At 45.8% G+C, this 27,494-nt stretch overlaps 1 protein-coding gene across 1 annotated transcript in view; it reads right to left on the bottom strand.

Moving 5' to 3' along the window:
* LOC139550106 (protein APCDD1-like) overlaps positions 1-25,696 on the bottom strand; it is a 36,317-nt gene extending 10,621 nt beyond the window's left edge. Inside the window, exons 1-5 of the mRNA XM_071360738.1 lie at positions 25,397-25,696; positions 5,345-5,531; positions 3,700-3,910; positions 2,899-3,072; positions 2,486-2,629 (exon numbers count right to left, since the gene is read on the bottom strand). Of these exons, the coding sequence (XP_071216839.1) occupies positions 2,486-2,629; positions 2,899-3,072; positions 3,700-3,910; positions 5,345-5,531; positions 25,397-25,436 (756 nt within the window). The 5' untranslated portion in view covers positions 25,437-25,696. The remainder of the gene's footprint in view (positions 1-2,485; positions 2,630-2,898; positions 3,073-3,699; positions 3,911-5,344; positions 5,532-25,396) is intronic.
* Positions 25,697-27,494: the final 1,798 nt, after the last annotated feature.

Here is a 27,494-nt window from a genome sequence, read left to right on the forward strand (position 1 = left end):
GTATGGTATCAGTATGTCATGGTATCAGTATGTCATGGTATCAGTATGTCATGGTATCAGTGTGTCATGGTATCAGTGTGTCATGGTATCAGTGTGTCATGGTATCACTATGTCATGGTATCAGTATGGTATCAGTATGTCATGGTATCAGTATGTCATGGTATCAGTATGGTATCAGTATGTCATGGTATCACTATGGTATCAGTATGTCATGGTATCACTGTCATGGTATCAGTATGTCATGGTATCAATATGTCATGGTATCAGTATGTCATGGTATCAGTATGTCATGGTATCAGTGTGTCATGGTATCAGTGTGTCATGGTATCACTATGTCATAGTATCGTCATGGTATCAGTATGTCATGGTATCAGTATGGTATCAGTATGTCATGGTATCACTATGGTATCAGTATGTCATGGTATCACTATGGTATCAGTATGTCATGGTATCACTATGGTATCAGTATGTCATGGTATCACTATGGTATCAGTATATCATGGTATCAGTATGTCATGGTATCAATATGTCATGGTATCAGTATTTAATGGTATCAGTATGTCATGGTATCAGTATGTCATGGTATCAATATGTCATGGTATCAGTATGACATGGTATCAGTATGTCATAGTATCGTCATGGTATCAGTATGTCATGGTATCAGTATGTCATGGTATCAATATGTCATGGTATCAGTATTTCATGTTATCAGTATGTCATGGTATCAGTATGTCATGGTATCAATATGTCATGGTATCAGTATGACATGGTATCAGTATGTATCAGTATGTCATGGTATCAGTATGTCATGGTATCACTATGGTATCAGTATGTCATGGTATCAGTATGTCATGGTATCAGTATGGTATCAGTATGGTATCAGTATGGTATCAGTATGTCATGGTATCAGTATGGTATCAGTATGTCATGGTATCAGTATGTCATGGTATCAGTATGTCATGGTATCAGTGTGTCATGGTATCAGTGTGTCATGGTATCAGTATGTCATGGTATCAGTGTGTCATGGTATCACTATGTCATGGTATCAATATGGTATCATTATGTCATGGTATCAGTGTGTCATGGTATCAGTGTGTCATGGTATCAGTGTGTCATGGTATCAGTGTGTCATGGTATCACTATGTCATAGTATCGTCATGGTATCAGTATGTCATGGTATCAGTATGTCATGGTATCAATATGTCATGGTATCAATATGACATGGTATCAGTATGTCATAGTATCGTCATGGTATCAGTATGTCATGGTATCAGTATGTCATGGTATCATTATGTCATGGTATCACTATGTCATAGTATCGTCATGGTATCAGTATGTCATGGTATCAGTATGTCATGGTATCAGTATGTCATGGTATCACTATGGTATCAGTATGTCATGGTATCACTATGTCATAGTATCGTCATGGTATCAGTATGTCATGGTATCAGTATGGTATCAGTATGTCATGGTATCAGTATGGTATCAGTATGTCATGGTATCAATATGTCATGGTATCAGTATGTCATGGTATCAGTATGTCATGGTATCAGTATGGTATCAGTATGTCATGGTATCAGTATGTCATGGTATCAGTATGGCATGGTATCAGTATGTCATGGTATCACTATGGTATCAGTATGTCATGGTATCACTATGTCATAGTATCGTCATGGTATCAGTATGTCATGGTATCAGTATGGTATCAGTATGTCATGGTATCACTATGGTATCAGTATGTCATGGTATCAATATGTCATGGTATCAGTATGTCATGGTATCAGTATGTCATGGTATCAGTATGGTATCAGTATGTCATGGTATCAGTATGTCATGGTATCAGTATGGTATCAGTATGTCATGGTATCAGTATGGTATCAGTATGTCATGGTATTAGTATGTCATGGTATTAGTATGTCATGGTATCAGTATGGTATCAGTATGTCATGGTATCAGTATGTCATGGTATCTGTATGGTATCAGTATGTCATGGTATCAGTATGTCATGGTATCAGTATGTCATAGTATCAGTATGTCATGGTATCAGTATGGTATCAGTATGTCATGGTATCAGTATGGTATCAGTATGTCATGGTATCAGTATGTCATGGTATCAGTATGTCATAGTATCAGTATGTCATGGTATCAATATGGTATCAGTATGTCATGGTATCAGTATGGTATCAGTATGTCATGGTATCAGTATGGTATCAGCATGTCATGGTATCAGTATGTCATGGTATCTGTATGGTATCAGTATGTCATGGTATCAGTATGTCATGGTAACAGTATGGTTTCAGTATGGTATCCGTATGTCATGGTATCAGTATGTCACGGTATCAGTATGTCATGGTATCGTCATGGTATCAGTATGTCATGTTCTGGGAGGTAGTAAGTACACAGACAACACCAGAACAGTCTTCAACCTAATGTCTTAAATCTGTACAACCTTCAGCCCCACTAGCATACAGAGCAACACACTGACCTTGGCACTCTGTAGCGCGGCCTGATAACTAGAGGGTCTGTAGTACATCCTCTGGGCTACCTCCGTGTGGATGTCTCCCAGGAACAGCTCTTCAACCATGTGGTCCAAGTTATGATGAGGGTACTGTTTCTCCACACGCAGCAGCTGCAGGAGAAGAAGAAGAAGAAGAATGATTCATAGACATATCATTCAAAAAAAAATGTTCTGTGGTCCGATGTACACACATGTCTAACAGAAAGCCACAGTGCAACCGCCCCATGATCAGTTTCTAGAGGTTAAGTGACTTGTTCAAAGGGTTACTGGTGGATATTGATGCCAGCAACCCTCTGGTTGCCAGTCCCATTGCATATTTCTTCCTGTCGGGCGTGGGATTCGAACCGTCGACCCTCTGGTTACTAGTCCTCCTCACTAACCTGTAGCTCGTGTATGGAGAAGTTGATCTGTCTGGAACAGTCACAGCCCTCCTCGTTCCACAGTTCATAGCTGATGTTGGGTTCCCAGGGTGCTTTGATCCTCACGGTACCGCGACAGCTCGGATTTAACCTCTGGCTCAGGTCCTTGGCCACGTCCGCACTGTGACACACCACCTGGGTAGTGGGATGAACACACACTGACTGACCAGGGCTTTAACACACTGACTGACCAGGGCTTTAACACACTGAATGACCAGGGCTTTAACACACTGAATGACCAGGGCTTTAACACACTGAATGACCAGGGCTTTAACACACTGACTGACCAGGGCTTTAACACACTGACTGACCAGGGCTTTAACACACTGAATGACCTGGGCTTTAACACACTGACTGACCTGGGCTTTAACACACTGACTGACCTGGGCTTTAACACACTGACTGACCTGGGCTTTAACACACTGACTGACCAGGGCTTTAACACACTGACTGACCAGGGCTTTAACACACTGACTGCCCAGGGCTTTAAGACATTAGTAAATTCATCTAGTTGAGTAAGGAGTTTTACTGTTGTCTTCTATATTTAGTTTTGTATGAACCCAGGAATATTATCTCTAATGGATTAATTATTATTAAAAATAAAAGTAAACCAAACCTGTGTGTAGCTGGAAGTCTGCTTCTACACACACACACACACACACACACACACACACACACACACACACACACACACACACACACACACACACACACACACACACACACACACACACACACACACACACACACACTAACCCCTACCTGTGTGCGGTGGAGCTGGTAGTCAGCCTCTGTTCCTCCTCTGATTATCCAGGAGGCCTGTCTGAGCCTCAGCCGTCCCCGGGCCACCAGGGTGTAGGTGGGGGTGGTGCAGTGGTTGTCCCTGTAGTAGAACTGGTTGGCTTGGAACGTGTTGTTGGGGAAGAACCGGTACGACCGCGTCAGAAACTCTGGGCCAGGACGCACCTCACAGCTGGCAGACAGAGAGAGAGGTGGATGGAGAGAGGGGTTAGAAAGAGGTGGATGGAGAGAGGAGGATAGAGAGAGGTGGATGGAGAGAGGACATGGAGAGAGGACATGGAGAGAGGTGGATGGAGAGAAGACATGGAGAGAGGTGGATGGAGAGAGGAGGATAGAGAGAGGTGGATGGAGAGAGTACTTGGAGAGAGGAGGATAGAGAAAGGTGGATGGAGAGAGGAGTTTGAGAGAGGAGGATGGGGAGAGAAGTTAGAGAGAGGTGGGTGGGGAGAGGACATAGAGAGAGGTGGATGGGGGAGAGGACTTAGAGAGAGGTGGATGGGGAGAGGACTTAGAGAGAGGTGGATGGGGAGAGGACTTAGAGAGAGGTGGATGGGGAGAGGACTTAGAGAGAGGTGGATGGGGAGAGGACTTAGAGAGAGGTGGATGGGGAGAGGAGTTTGAGTTGGGTGGTTTCCATAGTAAACATCATACTGGGGCTCCCGAGTAGCACAGCGGTCTAAGGCACTGCATCTCAGTGCTAGAGGCGTCACTACAGACACCCTGGTTTGAATCCAGGCTGTATCACAACCGGCCGTGATTGGGAGTCCCGTAGGGCGGCGCACAATTGGCCCCAGCGTCGTCCGGGTTTGGCCGGGGGTAGGGCGTCATTGTAAACAAGTATTTGTTCTTAACTGACTTGCCAAGTTAAATAAATGTTAAATAAAAAAGTACTGTGTATGTGAGTGTCTCCCCCCAGCCAGAAAGTGTATCTGGTGGAGACTGGGATTCATTTCAAGGCGTGTTGCAGCACTGAGTACTGCACTTACAGACAGGCAATTTCCCCGACATTTGCGGAGATCGTGTTTACGGTAAACGCTACAACGTCGGCTCAACCATAAATGACCTATAATTTTTAAAAAGTAAAGAAGAATGTGCTTGTCTACAACGTGCCTATGATTGAATCCCGGCGGTTAGGATTGGAGCTAGGGTTAGTGGTACCTGGTGGAGAACCAGTGTCCCTCTGTTGCGTTGAGGTTAGGATTGGACCTAGGGTTAGTGGTACCTGGTGGAGAACCAGTGTCCCTCTGTTGCGTTGAGGTTAGGATTGGAGCCTGGTTTAGTGGTACCTGGTGGAGAACCAGTGTCCCTCTGTTGTGTTGAGGTTAGGATTGGACCTAGGGTTAGTCGTACCTGGTGGAGAACCAGTGTCCCTCTGTTGCGTTGAGGTTAGGATTGGAGCCTGGTTTAGTGGTACCTGGTGGAGAACCAGTGTCCCTCTGTTGTGTTGAGGTTAGCATTGGACCTAGGGTTAGTCGTACCTGGTGGAGAACCAGTGTCCCTCTGTTGCGTTGAGGTTAGGATTGGAGCCTGGTTTAGTGGTACCTGGTGGAGAACCAGTGTCCCTCTGTTGTGTTGAGGTTAGGATTGGACCTAGGGTTAGTCGTACCTGGTGGAGACCCAGTGTCCCTCTATGTTGGGGGGCATCTGGACGGTGATGCGGGCCCCGTGGTGAAGATGCTTCAACATGTGGTGACACTGGGAGTGTTTAGCAGGACGACCAAACATCTCCTTCAGGGACAGCAGGCGATTGGAGCGGCCCTCTGAGTAGTGGTGGGACGACCCCTCACCCAAACCTAAGAGAGGCAACAGAGACAACAGTTAAAGTAATTGTCCAATGAAAATCTCACTTTTTATAGTTCATATTCAGTTAACTTAAACCCAAATAATCTTGTGACCAAAGCATATCATTGAGAATAAAGAGAAAAAAAAACACTTTAAAACTCCACCTCAAACTTGTATCTCAAACAGACTGTTATATAAAAATGCTTGCTATTTCCTCATAGAACATGATGTCATGTTGGCTCACTGAGCTGGCCAATCAGCCGTTACTTGTCATTAATATAATCGATGACCCGTATACGTCCATGTAACTAACAAGGGTTGAATTTCATGTATGATTCCCCAGAATCTGAATAGTTCCATGCCTGATATTAGTGTACATTCCTTTTTGTTGTTGTCAGAGCCCTTTTTAATGTCGCACAACCTCCTTCTGCATTCCCCCTCATAAACATCCTGTCCCCCCCTTTACCTCTTCCCAGTCTACTGGACCAACGTGGAAGAGTTAGGTTAGTGAAAATAATCATCAATCCTATGTGTTAAAACACTGATATTCAGTTTATACGGTCACTTACATTATGCTATAATGATCTCCCACCAACATATTGTGACATTTTATGAACTTGTGATTTGTGAACGCTGTACATGCTAGCTAGTTACCGTACCTTTGTCTGTACATGCTAGCTAGTTACCGTACCTTTGTCTGTACATGCTAGCTAGTTACCGTACCTTTGTCTGTACATGCTAGCTAGTTACCGTACCTTTGTCTGTACATGCTAGCTAGTTACCGTACCTTTGTCTGTACATGCTAGCTAGTTACCGTACCTTTGTCTGTACATGCTAGCTAGTTACCGTACCTTTGTCTGTACATGCTAGCTAGTTACCGTACCTTTGTCTGTACATGCTAGCTAGTTACCGTACCTTTGTCTGTACATGCTAGCTAGTTACCGTACCTTTGTCTGTACATGCTAGCTAGTTACCGTACCTTTGTCTGTACATGCTAGCTAGTTACCGTACCTTTGTCTGTACATGCTAGCTAGTTACCGTACCTTTGTCTGTACATGCTAGCTAGTTACCGTACCTTTGTCTGTACATGCTAGCTAGTTACCGTACCTTTGTCTGTACATGTCGTCATTGGCCTAGCATGCCTTTTCATGTCCTCGTTGTTCATTTTTACTTTACAGAGGAGTTTCTTACAGTCTGTCTACTGTAGTCATGTGTTACAGTCTGTCTACTGTAGTCATGTGTTACAGTCTGTCTACTGTAGTCATGTGTTACAGTCTGTCTACTGTAGTCATGTCTTACAGTCTGTCTACTGTAGTCATGTGTTACAGTCTGTCTACTGTAGTCATGTGTTACAGTCTGTCTACTGTAGTCATGTGTTACAGTCTGTCTACTGTAGTCATGTGTTACAGTCTGTCTACTGTAGTCATGTGTTACAGTCTGTCTACTGTAGTCATGTGTTACAGTCTGTCTACTGTAGTCATGTGTTACAGTCTGTCTACTGTAGTCATGTGTTACAGTCTGTCTACTGTAGTCATGTGTTACAGTCTGTCTACTGTAGTCATGTGTTACAGTCTGTCTACTGTAGTCATGTGTTATAGTCTGTCTACTGTAGTCATGTGTTAGTTTTATAGTCTGTCTACTGTAGTCATGTGTTACAGTCTGTCTACTGTAGTCATGTGAAAGACAGGACTACAGTCTTTAAATCCTATTTTGCCAATAGGATTTAATGCATAGAAATAGAAGGAATAGAACAGACAAATCATTGACTTGAATGGGGACATTTAAATCTGACAGCCGAAATCCGGATAGATAACGTGTGATAAAACGGGGCCCTGGTCATCTGTTTCCCGATCACACAACACAGAGGAAATCTACACTGGTCACTCCCACACTATTCTGTTGTTGGGGTACGCCCACACCATTCTGTTGTTGGGGTACGTCCACACTATTCTGTTGTTGGGGTACGCCCACACCATTCTGTTGTTGGGGTACGTCCACACCATTCTGTTGTTGGGGTACGCCCACACCATTCTGTTGTTGGGGTACGCCCACACCATTCTGTTGTTGGGGTACGTCCACACTATTCTGTTGTTGGGGTATGACCACACCATTCTGTTGTTGGGGTACGTCCACACCATTCTGTTGTTGGGGTACGACCACACCATTCTGTTGTTGGGGTACGACCACACCATTCTGTTGTTGGGGTACGACCCCACCATTCTGTTGTTGGGGTACGACCACACCATTCTGTTGTTGGGGTACGACCCCACGATTCTGTTGTTGGGGTACGACCACACCATTCTGTTGTTGGGGTACGACCACACCATTCTGTTGTTGGGGTACGACCCCACCATTCTGTTGTTGGGGTACGACCACACCATTCTGTTGTTGGGGTACGCCCACACCATTCTGTTGTTGGGGTACGACCACACCATTCTGTTGTTGGGGTACGCCCACACCATTCTGTTGTTGGGGTACGACCACACCATTCTGTTGTTGGGGTACGACCACACCATTCTGTTGTTGGGGTACGACCACACCATTCTGTTGTTGGGGTACGACCACACTATTCTGTTGTTGGGGTACGACCACACCATTCTGTTGTTGGGGTACGCCCACACCATTCTGTTGTTGGGGTACGACCACACCATTCTGTTGTTGGGGTACGCCCACACCATTCTGTTGTTGGGGTACGACCACACCATTCTGTTGTTGGGGTACGCCCACACCATTCTGTTGTTGGGGTACGCCCACACTATTCTGTTGTTGGGGTACGACCACACCATTCTGTTGTTGGGGTACGACCACACTATTCTGTTGTTGGGGTACGACCACACCATTCTGTTGTTGGGGTACGACCACAACATTCAAACAAAGAAAAAGCTGCTTTGAACATATTTAACTACCATTTTCATTCAACTGAATCGCTTTTGAAGTGATACAAAGTTTAATGTAGTTAATTTAACCCTTGTCATCATCAGGGATTAAACATCTAGTCAATTTAACCCATGTCATCATCAGGGATTAAACATCTAGTCAATTTAACCCATGTCATCAGGGATTAAACATCTAGTCAATTTAACCCATGTCATCATCAGGGATTAAACATCTAGTCAATTTAACCCTTGTCATCATCAGGGATTAAACATCTAGTCAATTTAACCCTTGTCATCACTACGGGATTAAACATCTAGTCAATTTAACCCTTGTCATCACTACGGGATTAACTCAAGTTATTAAAATGTCTGTCACACCTGGGAAAGGTTTCCTCACGGAGTAAAGGCCTATGTTCAATCCGTACGTGGAAGATACGCGCTACAGCGTGATTGAAATGTAAAGGCAGTGTTCTTTCTTTCACGGTAAACGCTGCACATGTCGGCTCAATGGGGGGGGAAACATTCCCGGATGGAGGAGAGGTCAACTATTGAGGCTGGAGAGGAAGAATATGTAAAGTATTCTCAGAGCAGGAGGGGAAGAATATCTAAGCATCAAGAGGAAATCCGTCAAAGCTCACATTCCAGAGGATTTATTACATGTAATGCTGTATTATCAGCCTTGAAATATGAAGACTTTACCTTAAATACTGTAATATCACAAGAACAGCCTTGAAATATGAAGACTTTACCGTAAATACTGTAATATCACAAGAACAGCCTTGAAATATGAAGACTTTACCTTAAATACTGTAATATCACAAGATCAGCCTTGAAATATGAGGACTTTGATTTAAATATGTTTTACCAGACATGACTTGCCTGGTAATATCCTTCTTTAAAACCCCTTGTAATTCAGCTGTGGTTATATCAAGCTGGTTTCCTATCTGGTTATACTCATGCACACAGTTCATTACAGTAACACTACTGTATTATTAAGGATAATTCATACACAATACACACGGAGCTAGCCTACTGGATAGTAATAGCGCTCACCATTGCCTCTGGACATTTTTTTAAAATACATCTCCAAACATCCTGGGGACCTGGACGAACGTTGAATTTTACCTTGGATCTGGAGTGGCTTGGTTGATAGACTACTGGTAGATATGAATACCGGAGCGGTGCTAAGCATTAGGAACGCTGTCAGTGTTTGCTCGCTGGTTACACACACACACACACACACACACACACACACACACACACACACACACACACACACACTGGGGCCGTGTCAAGGAGATCACTTTGCACTTCACAGATCTCCTCTCTCCGCCAGCGAATGTGTCTCTGTCTGTCTGGAAGGTTTGCACCTGCAGCCCATTCACGTCCCCCAAAGTTTTAATGTCACGTGTACAAATACAAATAAATACCTTTCTTGCAATCTCTAAACCCAACAATACATTAATCAATAACAATGTGGTACTAAAAATAACATAAAGGTAGAACAGAAACAGGATACATTAAAATAAGAGGAACCCAATAAGTGTGTGAGCGTGTATGCCCCAGCCAGCCTCCTCCTTCCAGAGGAAAAGCCCTGAACAGAATTGTTTTCGGACTCAGAATACCATAAAACACCCGGGGCGGGGGGTGGGGTGTGTGTGTGTGAGTTAGTCTGGGGAGACCTGGAGAGATGTGTTACAGTCATTTTGGAAAGTTTTCAGATCCCTTGACTTTTTCCACATATTTTACAACCGTATTCTAAAATGGATTTAATAGTTTTTTTCACTTCATCAATCTACACACAATACCCCATAATGACATCACAATACCCCATAATGACATCACAATACCCCATAATGACATCACAATACCCCATAATGACATCACAATACCCCATAATGACATCACAATACCCCATAATGACATCACAATACCCCATAATGACAAAGCAAAAACAGGTTTTTAGAATTTTGGGCTAATTTATTCATAATAAAAAAACAGATATCACATTTACATAAGTATTCAGACCCTTTACTCAGTACTTTGTTGAAGCACCTTTGGCAGCAATTACAGCCTCGAGTCTTCTTCGGTATGACGCTACAAGCTTGGCACACCTGTATTTGAGGAGTTTCTCCCATTCTTCTCTGCAGATCCTCTCAAGCTCTGTCAGGTTGTGTAAGGAGCATCGCTGCACAGATATTGTCAGGTATCTCTAGAGATGTTCGATCGGGTTCAAGTCCGGGCTCTGGCTGGGCCACTCAAGGACATTCAGAGACTTGTCCTGAAGCCACTCTTGCGTTGTCTTGGCTGTGTGCTTTGTGTCGTTGTCCTGTTGGAAGGTGAACCTTCACCCCAGTCTGAGGTCCTGAGCTCTCTGGAGCAGGTTTTCTTCAAGGATCTCTCTGTACTTTGCTCCATTCATCTTTGCCTCGATCCTGACTAGTCTCCCAGTCCCTGCCGCTGAAAAACATCCCCACAGCATGATGCTGCCACCACCATGCTTCACCGTAGGGATGGTGCCAGGTTTCCTCTAGACATGATGCTTGGCATTCAGGCCAAAGAGTTAAATCTTGGTTTCAACAGACCAGAGAGTCTTGTTTCTAATGGTCTGAGAGTCTTTAGGTGCCTTTTGGCAAACTCCAAGCGGGCTGTCATGTGCCTTTTACTGAGGAGTGGCTTCCATCTGTCCACTCTACCATAAAGGCCTTATTGGCGGAGTGCTGCAGAGATGGTTGTCCTTCTGGAAGATTCTCCCATCTCCACAGAGGAACTCTGGAGCTCTGTCAAAGTGACCATCGGGTTCTTGGTCACCTCCCTGACCAAGGCCCTTCTCCCCTGATTGCTCAGTTTGGCCGGGCGGCCACTGTGTTCTTGGGGACCTTCAATGCTGCAGAAATGTTTTGGTAACCTTCCTCAGATCTGTGCCTTGACACAATCCTGTCTCGGAGCTCTACGGACAATTCCTTCGACGTCATCGCTTGGTTTTTGCTCTGACATGCACTGTCAACTGTGGGACCTTTATATAGACAGGTCTGTGCCTTTCCAAATCATGTCCAATCAATAGAATTTACCACAGGTGGACTCCAATCAAGTTGTAGAAACATCTCAAGGATGATCAATGGAAACAGGATGCACCTGAGCTCAATTTCGAGTCTCATAGTAAAGAGTCTGAATACTTACGTAAATGGGATATTTCAGCGTTTTTATTTTAATAAATGTACAAACATTTCTAAAACCCTGTTTTCGCTTTGTCATTATTGGGGTATTGTGTGCATATTGCTGAGTAAAAAAGTCTAACGTAACAAAAAGTGGAGAAAGAAAAGGGGTCTGAATACTTTCCAAATGCTCTGTATGGTGTAAATACTTTCTTATCCAGAAATCCTTAAGTCAGAGAGGAATTACTGCATGTTGAATGAATGCGAGAGGAACTGTTAGGTCTACAGTACAAACGTCTGACACACAGACACACATATGTACGCACACGCCTCCATCAAGATTCAGTGAAGGTAAAGGTATTCAATGGGATTTCCTCTCAATGACAAGAGGAGGGAAACACAAGGCTCAGGAGACCATCAGATTCTGAGGTAAAACAGACATCCTTCTACTACAGCCAAAACTGGGAGGAACAACCTTATCGCACTTACGCACACACACACACACACACACACACACACACACACACACACACACACACACACACACACAGACACACGCTACAGCCAAACCTGGGAGTGACAACCTTATCGCACTTACGCACGCACACACACACACACACACACACACACACACACACACACACACACACACACACACACACACACACACACACACACACACACACACACACACACACACACACACACACACACACACACACACACACACACACACACACACACACGCTACAGCCAAACCTGGGAGGATGGAGTCCTATGAATCAGGTATGGTGGATTACAGATTACAGCACAGCTGATCTGGGAGGATGGAGTCCTATGAATCAGGTATGGTGGATTACAGATTACAGCACAGCTGATCTGGGAGGATGGAGTCCTATGAATCAGGTATGGTGGATTACAGATTACAGTACAGTTGATCTGGGAGGATGGAGTCCTATGGATCAGGTATGGTGGATTACAGATTACACCACAGCTGATCTGGGAGGATGGAGGAAACCGCTCTGGGAGGATGTTATAGACCTCGGCTGTTCGCGTCCTAAATGACACCCTATCTCCTACATCGTGCGCTACTTTCCCTATGGGCCTTGGTCAAAGGTAGTGCACTATGTAGGGAATAGGGTTCTATAGGGCCTTGGTCAAAGGTAGTGCACTATGTAGGGAATAGGGTTCTATAGGGCCTTGGCCAAAGGTAGTGCACTATGTAGGGAATAGGGTTCTATAGGGCCTTGGTCAAAGGTAGTGCACTATGTAGGGAATAGGGTTCTATAGGGCCTTGGTCAAAGGTAGTGCACAGGTTGCCATTTGGGGACACCGCCCTTATCTGGACCAGGAGGAATCTGCTGGGATGTTATACAAATACAGACTGAATCAGAGGGGGACTACTGTAGAATGGGGACTACTGTAGAATGGAGACCTACTGTAGAATGGGGACCTACTGTAGAATGGGGACCTACTGTAGAATGTGGACCTACTGTAGAATGTGGACTACTGTAGAATAGAACGTACCGTAGAATGGGGACTACTGTAGAATGGGGACTACTGTAGAATGTGGACCTACTGTAGAATGGGGACTACTGTAGAATGTGGACCTACTGTAGAATGTGGACCTACTGTAGAATGGGGACTACTGTAGAATGGGGACTACTGTAGAATAGAACGTACTGTAGAATGTGGACCTACTGTAGAATGGGGACTACTGTAGAATGTGGACCTACTGTAGAATGTGGACCTACTGTAGAATGTGGACCTACTGTAGAATGTGGACCTACTGTAGAATGGGGACTACCGTAGAATGGGGACTACCGTAGAATGGGGACTACCGTAGAATGTAAACTACTGTAGAATGGGGACTACTGTAGAATAGAACGTACCGTAGAATGGGGACTACTGTAGAATGGGGACTACTGTAGAATGGAACCTACTGTAGAATGGGGACTACTGTAGAATGGGGACTACTGTAGAATGGGGACTACCGTAGAATGGGGACTACCGTAGAATGGGGACTACCGTAGAATGGGGACTACCGTAGAATGGGGACTACCGTAGAATGGGGACCTACTGTAGAATGGGGACCTACTGTAGAATGGGGACCTACTGTAGAATGGGGACCTACCGTAGAATGGGGACTACCGTAGAATGGGGACTACCGTAGAATGGGGACTACCGTAGAATGAGATCTACTGTAGAATGGGGACCTACTGTAGAATGAGATCTACTGTAGAATGGGGACCTACTGTAGAATGGGGATCTGCTGTAGAATGAGATCTGCTGTAGAATGGGGACTCCTGTAGAATGAGATCTACTGTAGAATGGGGACTCCTGTAGAATGGGGACTACTGTAGAATGGGACCCAATCAAAGGATCAGAGAAGTAATCTAGTACTGAAAGCATAAGCTACAGCTAGCTAGCACCGCAGTGTATAAAATGTGGAGAATAGTTGACTCAAAGAGAGATAAAGACAATAGTTGAACAGTTTTGAACAAATTTATTTATTTAAAAAATGCAGGAGAAGCAAGAGAGAAGGAGAAAGAGATTTCATGTTTTTAACTTACTTAGCTAGTGAATGCAGCTAGCTAGTTTAACCTACTCAAACACCCGGCTCAAACAGAGAGGGTGTGAGGACAGACGCTGGGAGACGAGAAGCAAGTACAGGGAGGGAACATTTAATAAACAACGGACAAGAAACAAACAAGGACAGCGTCTGGACAGGGGAAACATAACGACAATAGTGCTGACACGGGGAACAAACTGAGGAGCAGACAGATATAGGAGGGGGCAATCTACAAAGTAATGGAGTCCAGGTGAGTCCAATATTGTGCAGATGCGTGTAATGATAGTGACAGGTGTGCGTAATAATGGGCCGCCTGGCGTCCTCGAGCGCCAGAGAGGGGGAGCGGGAGCAGCTGTGACAGAGGGGTGTTATGTTACCTAGCTGGCTATGGCTATCCAACACTGGAACTCTTCCAAGTCAAGGTAAACTTTTATTTTTTTTAATTTATTGCCACCGGGACCCGCCGGTGTAACTGCTAAACTGCTTGCTAACTGTACACTGTACTGCATGATTGTATCAGGTTTATTAACGCGTTAGTTTTAAGAGCTATGTTTACTTGACGTTAGCTAATATGGTGAAAATGACGTAGGCTGTGTGTAGCGGTTAGCGGTCATGATGTGAAGGTTTGGCTTGGAAAGGGTTTTTTCGCCTGGTCAAAGACAGCTGATGTGTTGCGCACTGAAGTCCACAAGCGAAGGGAAAAGGTGAGAGGAGGAGAGCGCGTAGATGCGTGAAGGAATTATCCAACGATCAAAGGGATCACGCTGTTAGTATGTGGCTGTTAGCGTGTGATCAGGGGTGTATTCATTCCGCCGATTCTGTTGAAAAACTTTTCTTAAACCTAAGCAAACGGAACAAAACTGGGATAAACACACCTGAATTTGTCCAATAGAAACTCTTGTTTGCAACTGTTGTACTAATGATTACACCCGAGATCAGCTAAATGAAGGCAAGAGGGTGCAAGGCGGTATTGAATGTGTCAATGTCTGCCACCTTGTTTACACAAATTTCTCTCGACCATTCGTTGGCTAGGTTGTAGCAACCTAACGATGGGTATGGGTAAAATTTGAGTATAATGTAGTAGCCTAAACCGATCGATGCTACATTGAACTGGGTGAATGGAATACAGCTCGGTTATAGACAGTCATCCAATACGCTGTAATAGAAATAAGACCATGCTCCTAAAAAACATAATCGCCCTCCTTCATCTTAAACGGCACCAACCACCATTGACTTTTATGTATATACACTGTATATAGGTTACCTTTAAAAGTATTACCCAGATAAGTGGACAACCTCTTTAGAATAGTCTTTCTAACCATAAATGACATCAGGCATGTACTGTTGAGTAAAGTATTTACTTGAAGGTCAGGTGTAACAGTTTAGCTCCCGTCCGTCTCGAGCCAGAGTGCAACGGAGTATAATTCTATTGAAGGGGGGTTAACCCACGAGTCTTTCGATCATCTGCAAGTGAATGCGATTTTCAGATTACTTCAGATCAGAGTGTGAACATTTGTTGATGTGCTTTGCTAAATTAGCAGCCCGGTTATAGATAAGTATCAATATAGATAAGTAGGTCAGAAATGCGGGAGTTACTGCTTCCTACAAGAGCACAAAACGTGTAGACTACTTTTCAAAGTGCCTTTTGAAAAGCCAGTTAGGTAAACAGCTCATGTCCTAATTAATAAAGGGGCAGTGTTGTATTTTGAGACAGGCTTCAACATGAAAATAAGTCAACATTGTCTAATTCTCTGTTAATCCATTTTATTTTGTAAAGTGGTTTATTGCATCATACACTTTCACACCAGGGGGGAAACACTTTGACACCAGGGGGGAAACACTTTGACACCAGGGGGGAAACACTTTGACACCAGGGGGGAAACACTTTCACACCAGGGGGGAAACACTTTGACACCAGGGGGAAAACACTTTGACACCAGGGGGAAAACACTTTGACACCAGGGGGAAAACACTTTGACACCAGGGGGAAAACACTTTGACACCAGGGGGGAAACACTTTGACACCAGGGGGGAAACACTTTCACACCAGGGGGGAAACACTTTCACACCAGGGGGGAAACACTTTCACACCAGGGGGGAAACACTTTCACACCAGGGGGGAAACACTTTCAAACCAGGGGGGAAACACTTTGACACCAGGGGGGAAACACTTTCACACCAGGGGGGAAACACTTTCACACCAGGGGGGAAACACTTTGACACCAGGGGGAAAACACTTTCAAACCAGAGGGAAAACACTTTCACACCAGGGGGGGAAACACTTTGACACCAGGGGGGAAACACTTTGACACCAGGGGGGAAACACTTTCAAACCAGGGGGGAAACACTTTCAAACCAGGGGGGAAACACTTTCACACCAGGGGGGAAACACTTTCACACCAGGGGGGGAAACACTTTCACACCAGGGGGGAAACACTTTGACACCAGGGGGGAAACACTTTCACACCAGGGGGGAAACACTTTGACACCAGGGGGGAAACACTTTCAAACCAGGGGGAAAACACTTTCACACCAGGGGGGAAACACTTTCACACCAGGGGGGGAAACACTTTCACACCAGGGGGGGAAACACTTTCACACCAGGGGGGGAAACACTTTGACACCAGGGGGGAAACACTTTCACACCAGGGGGGAAACACTTTGACACCAGGGGGAAAACACTTTGACACCAGGGGGGAAACACTTTGACACCAGGGGGGAAACACTTTCAAACCAGGGGGAAAACACTTTCACACCAGGGGGGAAACACTTTGACACCAGGGGGGAAACACTTTGACACCAGGGGGAAAACACTTTCAAACCAGGGGGGAAACACTTTCACACCAGGGGGGAAACACTTTCACACCAGGGGGGAAACACTTTGACACCAGGGGGAAACACTTTCAAACCAGGGGGGAAACACTTTGACACCAGGGGGGAAACACTTTCACACCAGGGGGGAAACACTTTCACACCAGGGGGGAAACACTTTGACACCAGGGGGAAAACACTTTGACACCAGGGGGGAAACACTTTGACACCAGGGGGAAAACACTTTCAAACCAGGGGGAAAACACTTTCACACCAGGGGGGGAAACACTTTCACACCAGGGGGGGAAACACTTTGACACCAGGGGGGAAACACTTTCACACCAGGGGGGAAACACTTTCAAACCAGGGGGGAAACACTTTCACACCAGGGGGGAAACACTTTGACACCAGGGGGGAAACACTTTGACACCAGGGGGGAAACACTTTCAAACCAGGGGGAAAACACTTTCACACCAGGGGGGGAAACACTTTCACACCAGGGGGGGAAACACTTTGACACCAGGGGGGAAACACTTTCACACCAGGGGGGAAACACTTTGACACCAGGGGGGAAACACTTTGACACCAGGGGGGAAACACTTTCAAACCAGGGGGAAAACACTTTCACACCAGGGGGGAAACACTTTCACACCAGGGGGGGAAACACTTTGACACCAGGGGGGAAACACTTTGACACCAGGGGGGAAACACTTTCAAACCAGGGGGGAAACACTTTCAAACCAGGGGGGAAACACTTTCAAACCAGGGGGGAAACACTTTCACACCAGGGGGGAAACACTTTCAAACCAGGGGGGAAACACTTTCACACCAGGGGGGAAACACTTTCAAACCAGGGGGGAAACACTTTCAAACCAGGGGGGAAACACTTTCAAACCAGGGGGGAAACACTTTCACACCAGGGGGGAAACACTTTCACACCAGGGGGGAAACACTTCCAAACCAGGGGGGAAACACTTCCAAACCAGGGGGGAAACACTTTGACACCAGGGGGAAAACACTTTGACACCAGGGGGAAAACACTTTGACACCAGGGGGAAAACGCTTTGACACCAGGGGGAAAACGCTTTGACACCAGGGGGAAAACGCTTTGACACCAGGGGGGAAACGCTTTGACACCAGGGGGAAACACTTTGACACCAGGGGGAAAACGCTTTGACACCAGGGGGAAAACGCTTTGACACCAGGGGGGAAACGCTTTGACACCAGGGGGGAAACGCTTTGACACCAGGGGGGAAACGCTTTGACACCAGGGGGAAACACTTTGACACCAGGGGGAAAACACTTTGACACCAGGGGGGAAACACTTTGACACCAGGGGGGAAACGCTTTGACACCAGGGGGGAAACACTTTGACACCAGGGGAGAAACACTTTGACACCAGGGGGAAACACTTTCACACCAGGGGGGGAAACACTTTCAAAGACTTTTATACAAAATATCTATTTTGATCATAACTACACATAATTACAGCAATCTCACCAATGTCCATATTTGTCCTCCTCAGAATGATGTTAGCGCTGTATCTGTGTGTGTGTGTGGGGGGGGGGGGGGTTCAAGGTTTATGTTTCTTTCATGTAGAAGTCCATAACCCTTCCTTCATTAGTCTTATATCTAAAGCCACTGCTATCCGAGGCCGCAAGGCAGGCTCTTTCCTCTTTTTCTCTTACTAGGCTTTTTCCTCCTCCTCTACCAATCATTTCCCATTGGTTTCTATCTAAATCAAAGAGAACCACAGCGCTCCTAGCAGAGATCCAAACCGCAGTGAACATTTCCAATTGGCCCATGTAGTTTGGCCCAGCACCACCATTGAGCTAACACAACTGGGACCCCTGCCTGCCTGGGCTGGAGCTGGAGGACTCCACATCTGTTGTGAACATTGGCTTTGAGAACTCCTCCGACATCATATATCAAAGACAACGTTGGTTCATAGTCTAACCAAATGGATAATAAAGTACCTTGGATTGCACCCTGCCTGGCAGGTCGCTCCTACCAGGTGGCGTGGAGAGGATCTGTGTCTGCACCTCGTACTCTCACTACTGGTGTCCCCCAGGGCTCCGTTCTAGGCCCTCTCCTCTTCTCTCTATATACCAAGTCACTCAGCTCTGTCATATCCTCAAATGGTCTCTCCTATCACTGCTATGAGAATGGCCCTCTCCTCTTCTCTCTATACACCAAGTCACTCAGCTCTGTCATATCCTCAAATGGTCTCTCCTATCACTGCTATGAGAATGGACCTCTCCTCTTCTCTCTATACACCAAGTCACTCAGCTCTGTCATATCCTCACATGGTCTCTCCTATTACTGCTGTGAGAATGACAATCAACTACTTTTCTCCCCCCCTCCCTTCTGATATCCAGGTGGCGACATGCATCTCTAAGTGGCTGGCAGATATCCCAGCTTGGATGTCGGCCCACCACCACAAGCTCAACCTTGACAAGACAGAGCTGCTCTTCCTCCCGGGGAAGGCCTGCCCCGCTTCAAGACCTCTCCATCATGGTTGACAACTCCAGTGTCTCCCTCCCAGAGAGCAAAGAACCTTAATGTGACCCTGGACAACACTCTGTCGTTCTCTGCAAACATCAAGGCAGTGACTCGCTCCCTACCTCAAACAGGAAGTGGCGCAGGATCTAATCCAGGGGCGCTTGTCATCTCCTGTCTGGACTACTGCAACTCTCTGTTGGCTGGGTTCCGCGCTTCTGCCATCAAACCACTTCAACTTATCCAGAACGCTGCAACCCGCCTGGTGTTCAACCGTCCCAAGTTCTCTCATGTCACCCCACTCCTCAGCACACTCCACTGGCTTCTAGTCAAAGCTCACATCCACTGCAAACAGTATCTTAAGTATCTTACAGCCGACACAGATCCAGTCTGACAGCCTGGTTCTACAGTTTACACTGATCCAGTCTGACAGCCTGGTTCTACAGTCTACACTGATCCAGTCTGACACCCTGGTTCTACAGTCTACACTGATCCAGTCTGACAGCCTGGTTCTACAGCTGACACTGATCCAGTCTGACAGCCTGGTTCTACAGTCTACACTGATCCAGTCTGACAGCCTGGTTCTACAGTCTACACTGATCCAGTCTGACAGCCTAGTTCTACAGTCTACACTGATCCAGTCTGACAGTCTGGTTCTACAGTCTACACTGATCCAGTCTGACAGCCTGGTTTTACAGCCTACACTGATCCAGTCTGACAGCCTGGTTTTACAGCTGACATTGATCCAGTCTGACAGCCTGGTTTTACAGGCTACACTGATCCAGTCTGACAGCCTGGTGTTACAGTCGACACTGATCCAGTCTGACAGCCTGGTGTTACAGCTGACACTGATCCAGTCTGACAGCCTGGTTTTACAGCCTACACTGATCCAGTCTGACAGCCTGGTGTTACAGCTGACACTGATCCAGTCTGACAGCCTGGTTTTACAGCCTACACTGATCCAGTCTGACAGCCTGGTTTTACAGTCTACACTGATCCAGTCTGACAGCCTGGTGTTACAGCTGACACTGATCCAGTCTGACAGCCTATTTCTACAGTCTACACTGATCCAGTCTGACAGCCTGGTGTTACAGCCTACACTGATCCAGTCTGACAGCCTGGTGTTACAGCTGACACTGATCCAGTCTGACAGCCTGGTGTTACAGCTGACACTGATCCAGTCTGACAGCCTGGTTTTACAGCCTACATTGATCCAGTCTGACAGCCTGGTGTTACAGCTGACACTGATCCAGTCTGACAGCCTGGTGTTACAGCTGACACTGATCCAGTCTGACAGCCTGGTTTTACAGCCTACATTGATCCAGTCTGACAGCCTGGTGTTACAGCTGACACTGATCCAGTCTGACAGCCTGGTTTTACAGCCTACACTGATCCAGTCTGACAGCCTGGTTTTACAGCCTACACTGATCCAGTCTGACAGCCTGGTGTTACAGCTGACACTGATCCAGTCTGACAGCCTGGTTTTACAGCCTACACTGATCCAGTCTGACAGCCTGGTTTTACAGCCTACACTGATCCAGTCTGACAGCCTGGTTTTACAGCCTACACTGATCCAGTCTGACAGCCTGGTGTTACAGCTGACACTGATCCAGTCTGACAGCCTGGTTTTACAGCCTACACTGATCCAGTCTGACAGCCTGGTTTTACAGCTGACACTGATCCAGTCTGACAGCCTGGTGTTACAGCCAACACTGATCCAGTCTGACAGCCTGGTGTTAAAGCTGACACTGATCCAGTCTGACAGCCTGGTTTTACAGCCTACACTGATCCAGTCTGACAGCCTGGTGTTACAGCTGACACTGATCCAGTCTGACAGCCTGGTGTTACAGTCTACACTGATCCAGTCTGACAGCCTGGTTTTACAGCTGTAGGGAAAGACTACAATAACGCCCCAGTTAATTGAATGTTAGTTTCACTTCAACACACTTAAGGATAAGTGGATTCTAAAATATATATTTTATCTCGCAGATCATTTGAAGTCCTGGCCAAGTCTTTGGCTTCATTGTCCGTACTGTCATAGCCAGCAGATGGAACGAGTCAGTTCTATTCCAGTAATCTAGTGTGTGTAGTCGTGTGTGTGTGTAGTGGTGTGTAGTGGTTTGTGTGTATAGTGATGTGTGTATAGTGGTGTGTGTGTGTAGTGGTGTGTGGGTGTGTGTGTGTATAGTGGTGTGTGTGTAGTGCTGTGTGTGTGTAGTGGTGTGTAGTGGTGTGTGTGTGTGTAGTGGTGTGTGTGGTCGTGTGGGTAGTGGTGTGTATAGTGGTGTGTGTGTAGTGGTGTGTGTGTAGTGGTGTGTGTAGGGGTGTGTGTGTGTGTGTAGTGTAGTGGTGTGTATAGTGGTGTGTGTATAGTAGTGGTGTGTGTGTGTAGTGGTGTGTGTGTGTAGTGATGTGTGTAGTGGTGTGTGTAGGGGTGTGTGTGTGTGTGTGTGTGTGTGTAGTGTAGGGGTGTGTGTAGTGGTGTGTGTATAGTAGTGGTGTGTGTAGTGGTGTGTGTAGGGGTGTGTGTGTGTGTAGTGTAGTGGTGTGTATAGTGGTGTGTGTATAGTAGTGGTGTGTGTGTGTATAGTGGTGTGTGTGTATAGTGGTGTGTGTATAGTGGTGTGTGTATAGTGGTGTGTGTATAGTGGTGTGTGTGTAGTGGTGTGTGTATAGTAGTGGTGTGTGTGTGTAGTGATATGTGTATAGTGGTGTGTGTGTAGTGGTGTGTGTAGTGGTGTGTGTATAGTGGTGTGTGTGTGTGTGTAGTGGTGTGTGTATAGTGGTGTGTGTGTGTGTGTGTGTAGTGGTATGTGTATAGTGGTGTGTGTGTGTAGTGGTGTGTGTGTGTGTGTGTGTGTAGTGGTGTGTGTATAGTGGTGTGTGTGTGTGTATAGTGGTGTGTGTATAGTGGTGTGTGTGTAGTGGTGTGTGTATAGTGGTGTGTGTATAGTGGTGTGTGGTGTGTGTGTGTGTGTGTGTGTGTGTGTGTGTGTGTGTGTGTGTGTGTGTGTGTGTGTGTGTGTGTGTGTGTGGTGGTGTGTGTATAGTAGTGGTGTGTGTGTGTGTAGTGGTGTGTGTAGTGGTGTGTGTGTAGTAGTGGTGTGTGTAGTGGTGTGTGTGTGTGTAGTGGTGTGTGTGTGTGTGTATGTATAGTAGTGGTGTGTGTAGTGGTGTGTATAGTGGTGTGTGTAGTGGTGTGTGTGTAGTGGTGTGTGTGTGTGTGTGTGTATAGTAGTGTGTGTGTGTGTGTGTGTGTGTGTGTGTGTGTGTGTGTGTGTGTGTGTGTGTGTGTGTGTGTGTGTGTGTGTGTGTGTGTGTGTGTGTAGTAGTGGTGTGTGTAGTGGTGTGTGTAGTGGTGTGTGTGTGTGTAGTGGTGTGTGTAGTGGTGTGTGTAGGGGTGTGTGTGTGTGTAGTGGTGTGTGTGTGTGTGTGTGTAGTGGTGTGTGTAGTGGTGTGTGTAGGGGTGTGTGTGTGTGTAGTGGTGTGTGTAGGGGTGTGTGTGTGTGTAGGGGTGTGTGTGTGTGTAGTGGTGTGTGTAGTGGTGTGTGTAGGGGTGTGTGTGTAGTGGTGGTGTGTGTAGTGGTGTGTGTAGGGGTGTGTGTGTAGTAGTGGTGTGTGTAGGGGTGTGTGTGTGTAGTGGTGTGTGTAGTGGTGTGTGTAGGGGTGTGTGTGTGTGTAGTGGTGTGTGTGTAGTGGTGTGTGTGTGTAGTGGTGTGTGTGTGTAGTGGTGTGTAGTGGTGTGTGTGTGTAGTGGTGTGTGTGTGTGTGTGTAGTGGTGTGTGTGGGGGTGTGTGTGTAGTGGTGGTGTGTGTAGTGGTGTGTGTAGGGGTGTGTGTGTAGTAGTGGTGTGTGTAGGGGTGTGTGTGTGTAGTGGTGTGTGTAGTGGTGTGTGTAGGGGTGTGTGTGTGTGTAGTGGTGTGTGTATAGTGGTGTGTGTGTAGTGGTGTGTGTATAGTAGTGGTGTGTGTGTGTAGTGATATGTGTATAGTGGTGTGTGTGTAGTGGTGTGTGTAGTGGTGTGTGTATAGTGGTGTGTGTGTGTGTGTAGTGGTGTGTGTATAGTGGTGTGTGTGTGTGTGTGTGTAGTGGTATGTGTATAGTGGTGTGTGTGTGTAGTGGTGTGTGTGTGTGTGTGTGTGTAGTGGTGTGTGTATAGTGGTGTGTGTGTGTGTATAGTGGTGTGTGTATAGTGGTGTGTGTGTAGTGGTGTGTGTATAGTGGTGTGTGTATAGTGGTGTGTGGTGTGTGTGTGTGTGTGTGTGTGTGTGTGTGTGTGTGTGTGTGTGTGTGTGTGTGTGTGTGTGTGTGTGGTGGTGTGTGTATAGTAGTGGTGTGTGTGTGTGTAGTGGTGTGTGTAGTGGTGTGTGTGTAGTAGTGGTGTGTGTAGTGGTGTGTGTGTGTGTAGTGGTGTGTGTGTGTGTGTATGTATAGTAGTGGTGTGTGTAGTGGTGTGTATAGTGGTGTGTGTAGTGGTGTGTGTGTAGTGGTGTGTGTGTGTGTGTGTGTATAGTAGTGGTGTGTGTGTGTGTGTGTGTGTGTGTGTGTGTGTGTGTGTGTGTGTGTGTGTGTGTGTGTGTGTGTGTGTAGTAGTGGTGTGTGTAGTGGTGTGTGTAGTGGTGTGTGTGTGTGTAGTGGTGTGTGTGTGTGTAGTGGTGTGTGTAGTGGTGTGTGTAGGGGTGTGTGTGTGTGTAGTGGTGTGTGTGTGTGTGTGTGTAGTGGTGTGTGTAGTGGTGTGTGTAGGGGTGTGTGTGTGTGTAGTGGTGTGTGTAGGGGTGTGTGTGTGTGTAGGGGTGTGTGTGTGTGTAGTGGTGTGTGTAGTGGTGTGTGTAGGGGTGTGTGTGTAGTGGTGGTGTGTGTAGTGGTGTGTGTAGGGGTGTGTGTGTAGTAGTGGTGTGTGTAGGGGTGTGTGTGTGTAGTGGTGTGTGTAGTGGTGTGTGTAGGGGTGTGTGTGTGTGTAGTGGTGTGTGTGTAGTGGTGTGTGTGTGTAGTGGTGTGTGTGTGTAGTGGTGTGTAGTGGTGTGTGTGTGTAGTGGTGTGTGTGTGTGTGTAGTGGTGTGTGTGTGTGTGTGTGTAGTGGTGTGTGTGTGTGTGTGTGTGTGTGTGTAGTGGTGTGTGTGTGTGTGTGTGTGTGTTTAGTGGTGTGTGTGTGTGTAGTGGTGTGTGTGTGTGTAGTGGTGTGAATGAGCCCCAGTAGGAATGTCTACAGTAATCAGGCCCTAAGTCTCCCGCTGTGTTCATCTGCCCTGTTGCCAATGGCTACGCTATATTGCATTCTCTGCCTCAAATATGCCCACCAATGTGGCCAAACATGTCACTACCAAATACTCTGCTCTCTGTGGGAAGTTCTGGTGACAACTTTTCCACTCATGGGTATTTGTATCATTATAATATGTCATATTAGGCCTATAGAGGAAAACACATGTTGAAAATAGTTGAACTATATGTACATAGTTTGGCCGTATATGGAGGGTCTAGAACCCTCAAACTCAACTCTGGACCTAGAACCCCCAGTTCCACTGCTTGTTGTCATTGTTCCCCTCTAATCAGGGACTGATTTAGACCTGGGACAACAGGTGGGTGGGTGGGTAGGTAGGTAGGTAGGTAGGTAGGTAGGTAGGTAGGTGGGTAGGTGGGTAGGTGGGTAGGTGGGTGGGTGGGTGGGTAGGTATAGATAACTATCAGAACAGAAAACCAGCAGGCGTCCCCGGGGAACGTGTAGGGTAAGAGTTGAATACCACTGGTCCATAACGTCTAGTAATTATAGTAGTGGGAAACCAGATGTATCAACTGATCATTTATCAACTGCACACACTTATATTCCTAAAGCGTATTTCATATTAACTCCAATTAAAATTAATATTACATTTAAAAATGATAAATTATAGTTACTTCAAAAGCATGATTAGATAAGGAACCACTGTAATAGTATTTCAGTAAACATATATTTTAAAATGTCTTACCGAAAACTGTCATAAGCAGTAATACTATGGGAGGCTCCATTCCTTCAGACTTTGTAAACAGCGACGAGGTTTTGTTTCTCTGAAGATTTGCTATTCCTTTATCGGCGGCGCGTCCTTAGTCAAATCCGTGACGGAATCCAACATTCTATCGCCATAGTTTCGGCTCAGTGATATCCGTCCAAAACATCAGACAAAATAGCGGTGTGTGTGTGGAAGATATCGATTTAAATGTATTCAAACTCAATTTTCGTCACCGCAAAGAATAATTGAATTACTTAGTTTGGTACGCTTCAAAGCAGCGAACGACTTTCCTCCCGAACCAATCCGAAGTTGAAGTGCGCCTCGTCTTCTATTCCAAGAGAAGAAATGTCGGCTTCAGAAGTTACCTACATGTTTTTCCTGTGTCTCTCCAAAACGACATAGGACAACCTGCGAATGAATAAAATAGTGTATTGATGAGCAAGCTCCTTCCTGTACTACACAAGAATCCAACCGTATTCCGTCAGAGTTAATTCATTGCGGTCTGAACCCCGTGTGTCCTCGAATGGAGAGTAAACTCCACTCCTCCTTCCGGATGAGTTTGTTTTGGGGGGGCGAGGAGTGTGTATCCATGTAGCCTGATCACTGAGGTACTGTAGATACTGTCTGAATGAGCCTAGTCTACATTCTCACATTAGACGCAAAACGGATTTTTTGTTGTTGTTGCAAAACATATACAACTGAAAAATAAATATATTTCATAAATAAATGGACTCTGTTTTTTTTGGATTATTGTTCTTACAAAGAAAAGAGAAAGTGAAGGCTAAAGTCAGACATGTTTGAAATCGAGTGATATTGAATCCTATTTGGGATCGGACCAAAAGTTACCCAACTAGCCAACGTAATAACAATGTTTATTGTGATGTTTATTTCCTCCGTTTTAGAGGGTATTGATGTATTACTGGCCTTCGGGAGTTCTGACTTATTATCCTATTGGCCTTCGGGAGTTCTGACTTATTATCCTATTGGCCTTCGGGAGTTCTGACTTATTATCCTATTGGCCTTCGGGAGTTCTGACTTATTATCCTATTGGCCTTCGGGAGTTCTGACTTATTATCCTATTGGCCTTCAGGAGTTCTGTCTTATTTTCCTATTGGCCTTCGGGAGGTCTGACTTATTATCCTATTGGCCTTCAGGAGTTCTGTCTTATTATCCTATTGGCCTTCGGGAGTTCTGTCCTTTTATCCTATTGGCCTTCGGGAGTTCTGTCCTTTTATCCTATTGGCCTTCGGGAGTTCTGTCCTTTTATCCTATTGGCCTTCAGGAGTTCTGTCTTATTATCCTATTGGCCTTCGGGAGTTCTGTCCTATTATCCTATTGGCCTTCGGGAGTTCTGTCCTTTTATCCTATTGGCCTTCGGGAGTTCTGTCCTTTTATCCTATTGGCCTTCGGGAGTTCTGTTCTATTATCCTATTGGCCTTCAGGAGTTCTGTCCTTTTATCCTATTGGCCTTCGGGAGTTCTGTTCTATTATCCTATTGGCCTTCAGGAGTTCTGTCTTATTATCCTATTGGCCATCAGGAGTTCTGTCCTATTATCCTATTGGCCTTCAGGAGTTCTGTCCTTTTATCCTATTGGCCTTCGGGAGTTCTGTCCTTTTATCCTATTGGCCTTCGGGAGTTCTGTCCTATTATCCTATTGGCCTCCGGGAGTTCTGTCTTATTATCCTATTGGCCTTCGGGAGTTCTGTCTTATTAGTCTATTGGCCTTTGGGAGTTCTGTCTTATTAGTCTATTGGCCTTCGGGAGTTCTGTCCTATTATCCTATTGTCCTGCAGGAGTTCTGCCCTATTATCCTATTGGCCTTCAGGAGTTCTGTCCTTTTATCCTATTGGCCTTCAGGAGTACTGCCCTATTATCCTATTGGCCTTCGGGAGTTCTGTCTTATTATCCTATTGGCCCTGAGGCAACACGTTGACCCCATGGTTAACTAGACATTGATCTAGTTAACCATGTGATCCAGATAAATAGCATTCCAACTTTGCTTTAATCCCTAACCTCTTTTAAACTCTATAATTATAATTTCACTATTTCAATGATTCATGAATGAACTGTTAATAA

Source organism: Salvelinus alpinus, chromosome 23 (genome assembly GCF_045679555.1).
Source record: "Salvelinus alpinus chromosome 23, SLU_Salpinus.1, whole genome shotgun sequence".
In the NCBI taxonomy this organism is placed as follows: Eukaryota; Metazoa; Chordata; class Actinopteri; order Salmoniformes; family Salmonidae; genus Salvelinus; species Salvelinus alpinus.